The sequence below is a fragment of the Malurus melanocephalus genome, unplaced genomic scaffold (assembly GCF_030028575.1).
Source record: "Malurus melanocephalus ecotype Western Australia unplaced genomic scaffold, MMel_1.1 scaffold_646, whole genome shotgun sequence".
NCBI lineage: Eukaryota > Metazoa > Chordata > Aves > Passeriformes > Maluridae > Malurus > Malurus melanocephalus.
This window is the reverse complement of record NW_026623878.1, coordinates 55,598-67,673: the sequence shown is the minus strand read 5'-3', so window position 1 is coordinate 67,673 and position 12,076 is coordinate 55,598. Positions and strand designations below refer to the sequence as shown.

Here is a 12,076-nt window from a genome sequence, read left to right as displayed (position 1 = left end):
TTTTTTTTTTTTTTTTTTTGTGGAAGTTGGTTGTTTTCCTTTTAGTTGTGCTCTATTATTCAAGCTGTGTGAAATCACCACAAATGTTAATCAGTTGCTCATTAACGAGTACATTTACTTTCTCCTTGGTGCCTGCATATGTGTTTACATGCAGCCCACTCAAAAATGTATATTTTAACTTTCACAAAGGAGGAATATTGTGCCTTTATTCTGCTTCAATTTTTCATCAGCTGAATTTCCAAATGTAACTGGTCAGCCTTGACTGGCTCCCTTACATTCTTCTCTACAGACCTGTACTTTTGACTCTTTATCACCTAAAGAGTGAAAGAGAATTGGAAACACTGAAAGCAAAATATTGGGAAAAAACAGTTTAAAATTAATTGCAGCCTAACTTTAATGAGGGCGTCTTTGGAATTACCTCATCCTTCTTTTATTTTAATTTTTAATATTTCATAACTTCTTCGGTAGGTTGAGTAATTTTCCAGAGTCTGCTTCCTTGAAATAGAAAGCTTGTTTCCCTCAATTCAAATATCTTGGAGTGCCTGGTGCTAAGCTAAGCTAAGTGAAGGGATTGATGTATTGCTAAACAGAAGGTGAAAAGATTTGTAATCCAAATGTCATTTTTCTTCTATTACAGAGTCACAGAAATATGAAGATGTTGCTTTTCCTGTGTCTTTTACTTGCTGGAATCCATTCCAACACTTTTTGCTATCAGCCTTACCAAGAAGGGGTAAGAAACCAGAATCAAGGAGGACAACAGAACCGAAACATGCTGTGGCAGAGTGTAAGCAACAGCGTTTGTCAATTCGAATGCTGTTTCTACAAAGAGATTTCTTCTCTTGAAAACAGTGGGGATRTTTTCTTCTCTCCTTTGAGCATCTCGACTGCCTTTGCAATGGTGACTCTGGGTGCCAGATCAGACACCCTGGAACAGATTCTCAGGGTCCTTAGCTTCAACCCACGTCAGATTTCTGAAAATGACATACATGAAGGTTATCGCCAGCTCATGCAAATGGTAAACAGAAGGAATGAGGGGTTACAGCTGAATATGGGAAATGTTCTGTTTGTGCTTGATCGACTGAAGCCACAAGAAAAATTTCTAAATAATCTCAGAAAATACTATGAAGGAGAAGTTTATCCTATGAACTTCAAGAATCCTGCTCAAGCCCAGTTAAAGATCAATGAATATGTAGCAAGAAGAACCAATGGGAAAATCAAGGACCTCGTAAATAACCTTGATCCACTTACTGAAATTCTCCTTATTAGCTATATTTATTTTAACGGTAAGATACACATATCATATTTTTCTGCTCCATAAATTATTTCCTCAGGTCAGACTTGGACTTCATCTTTTCTTGCAATATGGTGTTTCAGATGGACTAACATCTTGTTTTCCTTTTGGTCCTCACTTATATTTAATTAGAAACAAAGCTATTGAAAATTTTGTTCTACCTGACACTGATAATTCTTAGCAAAATATATGGCAAATTTTCTCATATCTTTTAATAAATAAACTTCTTTCCTTTTGAAGTTTAAGTGAAATATGTGTTGAGGCAGGCATCTCTAATCCTGTACAATCCATTGGGATTCAAGCCCTTTCTTAAGTGCTTGGCTGAAATCCAGTTCTGTGAATTTCAATCCAGCTGGATGTTTGATCAGCAAGTTCAGAGTTAAATGCAAAGGATGCTATTAAAGTAATACTTAGCATCTTATTGAATAGAAAATATGTTTAGTCAACAACTTTGCTGTTACTGTGTACGTTTATGTATTCGAAACTAAACATTCAACAATAGCTTTAGTTTCACACTCATGTCCTCCTTATTTTTTTTACTAACTATGCCTTTGCCGGTAGCATGTCTGTAGTCCTGGTGTGTCTAGAGATGTAGGTTTCAACCTTTTTTTTTGATTTGCAGATTCTAATATGTTCCAGTGAAGAGATGGACCCACCAGTATCAAATACAAGCCTATTGACAATAAGCTTGTTTTTCTTAATTAACTTGTGCAGTCTGCTTAGATACAGTCTACAAAACTTCCCAGAGCTTTTCAGACTTCTGATCTAATGAGAAGAAGAGGATCAAGGCTGTAAGGCTCAATCAGTGGTCTAATAACAAATATTGCATCTTTTTTCAAACTTTCTCTTTCTTACTGAATATATGCTGAAAACAAAGTATACTCAGAAAAATAATATTTTGTAATCTATGTGCTAAAAATGTCATCAAGATTTTTAACTGAAATGGAGATGATATATTAGAATTTTTTTTAAAAGAAAAACTATCCTTTTAAAACTGTTAGCCTGGATTCTTGCACTTTCTAATATCAGGCTTCCCCTGACAATAGTTAAGAATTATATTTCTGTTTTGTTCTGCTTACCATTTCTGCTCCTTCTGTTAATATCTGAAGATCTGGCCACAAATGGAGCTAACTGAAATACAGATGACTGATGCTTCTTTGTTCTACTGAAAACACACTTGTTTATCTCAAGTCATGTTTTCATTTAGGCTTTTATTAAGCATCAGGTACATCTTCCAAAACAGGCAAAAGACCTGTGGAATTTTTTTGTACTGAAGGTTGTTTGAAGAATGAGTGACAAATTTAGAAACACTGTGGGAAAAAAGCCTGAGAAAACTTGTATTAAAGATAACTTTGTATAGCAGTTAACTTCTACATGCTCTGACAATAAGGGTTGTTGGGGTTTTTTAAAATTAGGTGTTCATTTTACTACTGCAGAGATTTCCTAACTCCTCCAAAGSTGGTGGAGTTTCAGTTTCAGCTTTCCAATTTTAAAGTAAATGGATTAAAGAATAGCATTAATAGCAGTAATATAATAACAATTYTAATCTTGAAATCAAGAGTAGGTTAACAATCTAGAGCTGGGATTAATCCAGAGAACATTTCTTAACCTCAGTTAGCTGTATAACTGGTCTATTCTTCCATCTCTTTCTGTTTAAAGTCATCCCCCTTAGTCCTATCTCTATCTGCCTGTGTAAGAAGTCTTTCCTCATCTATAGGCCCCCTTTAGGTACTGGAAGGGGCTCTARGATCTCCTCAGAGCCTTCTCTTGCCAGGSTGAACAACCCCAGCTCTCTCAGCCTGTCTTCATGGGAGAGGTGCTCCAGTYCTCCACAAGTTTCTAAYATTGGAGCCCCCAGAGCTGAATGCAGTACTCCAGGTGAGATCTCGCTGGAGTGAAGCAGAGGTGGAGAATCTTCTCCYTTGACCTGCTGGCCCCACTTCTTCTGATGCAGCTCAGGGTGTATTTGGCTTTCTGGGTTGCAAGTGCACATTGCCAGGYCATGCTGAGATTCTCATCAACCAACAGCCCCAAGTTCTTCTCCTCAGGTCTGCTTTCAATCCATTGTTTACCCAGCTTATATTGTGCTTGGGATGCAGGACATCGCACTTGGCCTTGTTGAACTTCAAAATGTTCCAATATGGCCACCTCTCAAGCCTGTCTCACTCKCCCTAGATGGCATCCCTTCTGTCTGGATGGCATCCTTTCCCTCTGGAGGGCATCCCTTGCTAACAGCTGTCAGCTGAATGATGCCATCTTGGTGCCACTGTTGTGCCATTCAATTCCACTGTTCGTGTCACCAACAATGATACTGAACAGCTCTGRTCCTAATACCACCCCCCGAGGAGTCCTGGTCATCTCTGGTTTCCTCTTGGACTACAAGCTGTCGCAACCGTTCAAATGCAACCAWCCAGCCAATCCTTTATCCCCTGAGTGGAGCATCTGTCACRCCCATCTCTCCAGTTCAGAGTCAAGGATGTCATGTGGAACAGTGTGAAACGGTTTGCACAGCTCCAGGTAGATGGCATCAATTATTCTTCAGCACAATTTGCYCTTAGTGAGGTCATGCTGATTGTCATCAATCACTTCCTTATTTTCCTTGTGTCTTAGCATAGTCTCCAGACGGTCTGCTCTAAGATCTTGCCACTGAAAGAGGAGAGAGAGACTGGGAGTTTCCTGGCTCTCTATGTTCACTTTTTAAAATTGAGAGCTATTGTTTCTCTTTTTCAGTCAGTGGGAATTTCAGCAGACTGCCATAACTTCTCAAATATGATGGATAGTGGTTTAGCCATTTCATTCATTTYCCTCAGGATCTACAGATGCTTTTCATCAGGTCTAATGGACCTGTGTATCTTCAGGTTCTTTGGATGGACTTGAACCTCATCTTCTTATACAGTGTGCAGTTTTTCATTCTCCCAGTCCCTGCTCTTGCCAGTAAAGACTGATTTTCCTGATGTCCAGCACAAACCTCCCCCGACACAGCTTGAGGTCATTTCCTCTTGCCCTGTCCCCACCTGGCCACAGCCTTCTTCCAGGTGCTTGTGGAGATCAGTGAGGTTCTTCCCTGAGCCTCCTTTCCTCAGCCTAAAAAACCACAGCTCCCTCAGCTGCTCCTCATATGATGGACACTCTAGATCCTTTCCCAGCTCCTTCTCTGGACTCACCACTACACTCTTCCTTGTCCTGAGGGGCCCAGAACTGAACATAGAATTCTAARCGTGACCTCACCAATGCCCAGTACAGGGGAACAATCCCTGCCCTGGTCCTGCTGGCCACACAGGATGCCAGGATGCCAGGATGCCATTGGCCTTCTTGGCAACCTGGGCACATCTGGCTCATGTTCAGCTGCTGTCACCAGCACTCCCAGGTCCTTTGCCTCTGGGCCACTTTCCAGCCACTCTGCCCCCAGACTACAGTGCTGCATGGGGTTGTWGTGACAAACCACTTTTCTTGGGGCCCTCTTCCCTCCATGGCTTTATCCCAAGCAGATCTCTGAAGAGCCCAGAGTTTGCTAYCTTGAAGCCCAGAGTAGTGGTCTTAACATCCTACTCAGTTTTCAATCAAAGTTCTTTTTGAAATCAGTTGATGTTTTCACTGAGTTGAGCACTAGATGTGTTGTTTAAGCTTTTCAGGACTAGTTAAATTCATGTTTCTGTGATTCATTCTCCTTTTGTTTCCCCTTAGGTATAATAATGTAAAAGTCCTGCCTGTTATATATGAAAGTCATTATTAGTGAAGTATATAAAAAAATATGAAGTATATTAAAATACCAGCTTTTCCCTGTTCAGAGTATTGCAGTTGTCAGTCTATCCTTTCAGAGACCAAGACATTCACTAAAGAAGTCTCATTTCACTTTTTCTAAAGCTATTTATTAGTCCAGGCTATGTCAGATGGTGGAAACAGCAGACGATAATWATTTCATTTGTAACAAGCTGCCTAGTAATCAATGTTCAAACAGAAATCAGAAGTCGAAATGGTTGTTTCATAGTTTTCTTGATGCCACTTTTTGTACTCAGAATCTGTTCACTACATTTAACAAAACATTAGTTTTGCTCTAGAAGGCAAAATTTACTACAGAGCAACAAAACTTAAAAAATAAAATAAAAACAACAAACTCTTCAAAAACGACACTATTTCCCCCTCTTTTAAAAATTTGCTCAGCCTCTGAAATGGATGATGTGGATAGCTTTAATTTGGCTTAGAAATTCCTCTCCACTTAGGATAAGAATCTTTCAGATTTTTAGTGCAGACAGTTTGTTTCACCATGACTAAGTGAGGAACCTTTGGAAATTTAATATGTGAAGATGAGAGTGGAAAAGGTTCCTGCTGTTGCTGTTTTGTTTTTTAACTGAGAGGTCTGGTAAAATTAAGTTCTTTATGACTCTATATGTCATCAGATAATGTGAGATATCAACACCTCTCTGCGAGTAACCCAAATCCCWTAATTTCTCCAGAGAATTTATTCCTCATGTCACCCTTTACAAGCCTATTTTTGGTCTGGGAATAAGAAAAGAATGGCCACATTATTTTGAGGGCTATACAGGCTCCTTAAAACTGTTATGCAGGAAAAGTGCAAGGTAGTGCACTTGATAGCTCATCTAAGGAAAGGATATTGCAGCCTGCTCTAGGATCTCAGGGAGTATTTTTACAACACATTCTACCTACTGTGTGTTGCTATTGAATTATTCTGAGTATTTAGTAATATTAAGTGATCATTGCAAGCTGGTTTGTCTTTGAAGCTGATCCAACTGTACCAGTTTCTGTCATCTAAGAATGTGTCCTGTGGTAATGTGTCCTATGATAATATGTCCWATTGTTTCATGTCCTCAAAATATCCTGTAACTCTGTCTCTTATATTTCAAGCTGAATGGGAAAAGCCTTTCGATCCAAAATACACTAAAAAGAGCAAATTTTTTGTGAATGCAAACAAGGCGGTTGAAGTCCCGATGATGTTTGGATATGGCCTGTTCAAGCATGGCTATGACGAGCAGCTGTCTTCCACTGTGGTGCAAATGGATTACAAAGGAGGTGCTTCAGCATTTTTCGTTCTGCCTGATAGAGGACGAATGAGGAAGCTGGAGAAAAGATTGTCTTGTGAACGTATAGCAAGGTGGAGGACATTAGTCACAAAAAGGTAAAATTGTGCAGTTCTTGGTTCAGATGGTAGGGAAGGGAACAAATGTGCTGGGGTATGATGCAGAATCAGTGTGCCATTTTTAGTTCTACTTTAATCTATGGAGGAATCCCCCTCACCAAAGTTGAATCTAGTTCTTTARTGTCCATGTGTTTTCATATTCAGTACTGCCTGCACTGAAAACCTTCACAGATTAGGACTTTTTCTGCATTTTGTTTCCCATCTTCAACTCTCAATAGGCCCAAGATTTTAGACTTAGCCCTCTTCTCATTTTTTTTGGAGAGAGGTCTTCTACCTTCTCCCATGTACAAAAAAATTCCTAGCACTTCAGCTTTTTGATTGTCTCTTTCTTCTTTTCTCCCTGTTAAAATTAACAGTCATTGTACAGGTAATGCTGAAAGAACAACTTCTATTCATCAATTGTGAGGACAATGCTCAATTATGAGGGTGTAGAGCATCTGGGATATTGCAGAGCCACTTATTCAGGCTCTCTGAGGACTTAAAAAGGCCTAAAAAACTGGAATAACCTATGCTCAATTCAAATTAGCTTTTGAGACTGGCAGGCAGGAAGTTTATATGCTTTTAAAAATTTGAGAGTTCTTACATTTAGTGTCATGTATGTCAGTAGCCTTTCATAAAATACGTGTACAGCATGTTTACAGTATCAGGTCCCTGTATTCATTCATGAATTTGATGTGTCACATGGGCATTTGAAAATCGTATTTTAGAYGGTGTCTTCTCAAGAAAAAAATTACATCTGAATGCAGAAACCCAACACAAGTTTCACRCTCTTAACTCTGATTCACTATTAAATCTTGTCAAAAGAATCTAACCTTTTCCTCATATGGGGAAAAAACCCCCAGAAAACAGGAAAAACTGTGTAATTCTTTGTGCACCTTTAGAGTTTTGAAATTTCTGGGAGTAACTATGAAGTTTGTGACTACAGAACAAACAAGATGGCAAATCAAGACACGCATGTATAATTTTTGTCAAAGAAAAAATTGCCTTTACAATTATCAAGAAGAATGCTAAATACAATATTTTGTTTCTCCATCTTATAATATGAAAAACAATCACTGTCAAAGACAAGTTTGTTTCATGCTGCACCCCATTTTTCGTCATTACCTTTCCCCTCTAGTTTTTAAAGCAATTGATTGCATCTGCTATTATTTGGAGTCTCTGGAAGATCTTAATAATGAAAGTAGTGTATGGAATCATTTAAAGGCTGTGGGCTACCTATGTTTGTCCCTTTTCTATCTGCAAACTGATGTTGACATTAGTGGCAGAAGGGTTGTGAGGGGCATTTCTCATTACTGGATAGTTTGTCAAACAGGATAGCTCTGAAATGTTGCCAGTACAGACAGCTGAAATCTTTTAAATGGCTGAACTGTAGAGAAAACATCAATTTCACTTCAGGAAAGTGTATCCCACCGCTTCCTTCCTGGTTTCCCTTTTATTGTATCTGTGGCTTTCCCTTTCCTCTATACTGGAAACAAGTGGGGGATTGTGAAGGAATGTCTTTAGGCAACAGGAAGGCAGGTGTTCAATGACAGCTGCATCCTCATTTGGGGCAACAATCAGCACAGGCTGAAATCAGGGAGAAGTAAGAGATTAGCAACCTGTTATCAATCCAGCAGCACTCTTATTGTTGGACACAGCCGAGTTGGCACTGGATGCTGTGCCATGCTGGAGGTACGGACCCTTTCCCACCTGCCCCCTGGATGACTTTKTGTAGCTTCATTAAGTGCTCCACATCTCTCTGACCTGGAGCCCTGGAGAGCTGTCCTTTCTCACCAGGAAGCAGTGCCTAATMTCAGCACCATCACCAACCTCATTATGCTGCTTCCAGCTGTAAAATGCTGGGCTTAACCTTTGAAAAGGAATTGTAGATACTTATGGGCAAAAACAAGGAGGAAATGAGTCAGAAGCATAGAGCTTTGGTTAATTTGTGGAAAGCAGCAATCTAGTCACTTAAAATTGAGTGAGACAGACACTGGGCTTGACACAGAAAAATAATTATCTGTTGAGTAACTATATTCTGTAAATTTGCTTTTGTCTCTTGTTTTGCCATKCCTTCTATCACTACTTACTGTTGTCCTGCTTCTTCAGTGGATATAATTTTGTCTCTCTGTCTTGTTTTAAATGATAAATACACAAGGTGATTTTTTTTTAATTTCCTTTGTGCTCTAAGACACAAAGGAATCTCTTTTTCACACATGCATCCTCATGGCCCATGACRAAGGTGCTTCGAGCAGACTGCACAAAAGATCATTAACTTCTGAAAATGCACATATCCTATGTAGGCTAGAGAGAGCCTTCAGGCAAAATGTCTTTAGAAAAAAAAGCAAAATCTGATATTCTTTTGTGAGTCTGTGTTATTCTGTGATAACTGATCAAATGTTTCACCATTTTTTCAAACTTCTTTTCTGGCAGCTCAGTAAATCTGTATCTTCCRAAATTCACGCTTCACGGGACATATGACCTGAAAACTATCCTATATAAAATGGGCATTATGGATCTATTCACTGATAAGGCTGACCTTTCTGGGATCACTGGGCAGCCGCAGCACAGAATTTCCCAGGTAAGCCATGCTGCTTTTTGTTTTATGGGCCCATGGTTACTGGTACTTGCATCACTTTCTGTACAACTATTCATGGTGCAAAACTCGTGTAAAGAGGCTTTGCTTCACAGGAAAAGGCAGGTGTTGGCATACAGAGTGTTTTGTCCATGTTATTTGCACTTTGTGTGCAATTGGGTTGGAGCAAGTTACAAGTCTGTAATTTTTTAATCTAGAAGGTTATTTTGACCTGCATGGGGTGACCTTATAAAACAGACATGATCAACCCATCACCTATCCACACCTTGGTACCCTCAAGCTGGTCAAAATAACCTCATTAATGGTGTTGTTACAGTCACTACATGGCCTCTTCTGTTTGTGCCTGCCTTCTTTAACCTGCTTGTGGGCAAGTAGGGAGCTGTAGGATGTATCACTGCTTGTATTTTATGGAGGAGAGGGGAGAGGAAAAACACAGTTTGCTTTTGAGCAATTTGGAGGAAAGGAAAATGCAGTTATTACAAACATTTGCCTTCRAGCACATAAACAATAACTGCCTGGCCCAGGCTAAAGCTATATAGGTCATGCTTCACTAAACCTAGAGTTTAAAGCCGACAGTCAGTGCAAACTTCATTGTTTAATGAAGAAAATAACTGCCCTCATGACCTCAAGTGGACATTAGTGAATCAGGATCTGTCAGTATCTCAATTTTGCAAGGTAAAACTTTTATGTTTCTCTGCTTTAACCATCCATTTCTGGCCCTTCATCTTTGCTCCCGTTTTTCCCAAAACATGAAGGAACATAGGAAACATAATTTCAGAATTCTATTCATTGTGCTAACCTGCATGTTATTTCTTCAAGCACACAAACTTCTAATAGACAGTTAAATATGATTTTACTCTCTTAACATTTGGTCCAGATCTCCATGAGTAGGTGCAAGGAATAAGAAAACAAACAAAGCAAATGTTTTCACTAGCCGGGACATGTCCCTCCACTGGAGAGTAACTTTTCTTCTCTGGGGCTAGAAAGCTATGCTGCATGTAGCTTGCTGATTCTTTTTTCKAACTTTGCTGTCTATTAGCAGTGGACTCACACCTGTCCATCTGATGCTTGTTGCTTACCAATAACTTCTCCAGGCAGTTTTAACTCTCATTCTTATTTAAGTGACTACTTTTGTACCCCCTTGACTTGTAAAATGTCTGTTTCTTCACAGGCTATTCATAAGGCTGTGGTAAAGGTGGATGAGACTGGCACCGAAGCAGCAGCTGCCACAGGCATGGAAATAGTGCCCATGTCCGTTCCAGTCACCATTAGATTCAACAGGCCCTTCCTAATGGTCATAACTATGGRGAACACTATGGAGAACACTATACTCTTCATGGGGAAAATTGTGAACCCTCTGAAAAAAGATTAAGTTAATGTACAAACTAGGTTTGTTGTGATGACCACTCTTAAATCAAGTATTAGACCTGATGACTATGGCATGGCTATGGAGGGACTCTCTGCCTCTTAATTGATGTTATTCACTGTTTTTTGTAGATGAGAGTTTTCATCAATTTGTCATAGTTGCATGTGTGTTTGGACCTTGCTTTTTTTTTTTTTTTTTTTTTTTTTTTTTTTTTTTTTTTTTTTTTTTTTTTTTTTTTTTTTTAAGAAGGTTGCATTCATGCAGAACTGTCATTAGCTGTGGGACAAAATAGGTCTGTGTGATACTGACAGCATAGATACATCTTCTTGCAGGGAAGATGAGGAGCATGTGGGTGGACAGGATTGTGTACATCTGCTTCTTCCCTCATGGCTGCCTTCTCTCCTGTTTTTTTTTTTTTGTGTTGACTGGCAAATGGGTACAAGTCATGTCACTTTGCTATTTGTGTCCATTCTCCTACAAACATGAAGTTCAGAACTAGCATAGTCCTTAACATGCATAATGCTTATTACCTTGCATAGTACCATTGTTGTCCAGTGAGTTTCTTACACCCTTGCCTTTCAGCTGCTGCCCCATCTTGGCTGCTGCWAAGGGGTCTCAAAGAAAGAGTGTTTTTCCCCTGCAGATATATACTGCCCTGCCTACTGTTTCTGTGAAATCTACAGCCCAGACTCATTCCAGGGCAAACTTTGGAGGTTCCAAGAACTTGATCTAAAAAAAGAAAAGGTAGATCTGATCCCTGCAGTTGGTACACAGGAGCCAACCTTTTTTAATCAAATACACAGCTCAGGGCATCCAGAAGTCTACTTCTAGCTTACACCTGCATCAAAAGTGGCTTCTAGACAGGCAGGAAGCACAAGCCATCTCCCACTGGTTCCAGTGTCTTTACCATTACTGTCTGTACCTGGGAGATCATCCACGGTCAGAAGTGCCATTCCAGTATTGTTTGTAGGATCAAGCACCCTACCAAAAATACCCATGAGTGACACTTGCCATGTGTCTTGGTATAACCCCTTCTGTTCCCAGACTGCCCAGTAATACAACATTGGTACTCTTTTTCTCATCTGCTTCATGGTTAGTATAGCCATAATATTATAAAGAGCTGTTTTCACTATAAAGAGAAACAATAATCACATTCATTATGAACAAGCTTATTTTTTTTTCCTTGTTCACTTTCCTATCTATTTTTTTTCTCCTGGTTTTTACAATATCTATCATTATTTTGTTTCTTTGCTCATACTCCTGGTATATATCTGATCTCTGGTTGCAGGAGGGGTAAATTATTGACTAAAATGGGTTAGTCTATTAATAGGTATTAAGCACTTACACCAGTCTTTGTACAGCCTTGAAATATGCAGACAAACGTACTATGGTAGAACAACAATGAATAAATATGACATAAAAAAAGTTTCTAATTTTGCTGTTTTACTTCTGTAATTCAGAGTTAAGACTAAAGTACGATTCAAGCAGGTTTTATTTATGAGTTTTAACAAATGGTTATTAATTTACTGCTCATATATATTAGATGGGCACAGTAATGCCAGTGATGAGTTTCAGAAAGCCTTCTTCCTTCAGCCTGAGTGTTAAATAGTAGGTTATCTCTCCTAGGCAGGGAACTTCTTGGGAAAGCTGGGCATTCATTCGGTGCAAAGGTGTTTATTTCAAATTCTT

General features: G+C 39.3%; 1 protein-coding gene across 2 annotated transcripts in view; it reads left to right on the top strand.

The window, feature by feature from the left end:
• Positions 1-10,799, top strand: part of LOC130583944 (alpha-1-antiproteinase F-like) — a 12,286-nt gene extending 1,487 nt beyond the window's left edge. For both annotated transcript variants that reach the window (XM_057383628.1, XM_057383629.1), the window contains exons 2-5: positions 638-1,283; positions 6,155-6,425; positions 8,859-9,006; positions 10,193-10,799. In XM_057383628.1, the coding sequence (XP_057239611.1) occupies positions 650-1,283; positions 6,155-6,425; positions 8,859-9,006; positions 10,193-10,393 (1,254 nt within the window). In that variant the 5' untranslated portion in view covers positions 638-649 and the 3' untranslated portion in view covers positions 10,394-10,799. The remainder of the gene's footprint in view (positions 1-637; positions 1,284-6,154; positions 6,426-8,858; positions 9,007-10,192) is intronic.
• Positions 10,800-12,076: the final 1,277 nt, after the last annotated feature.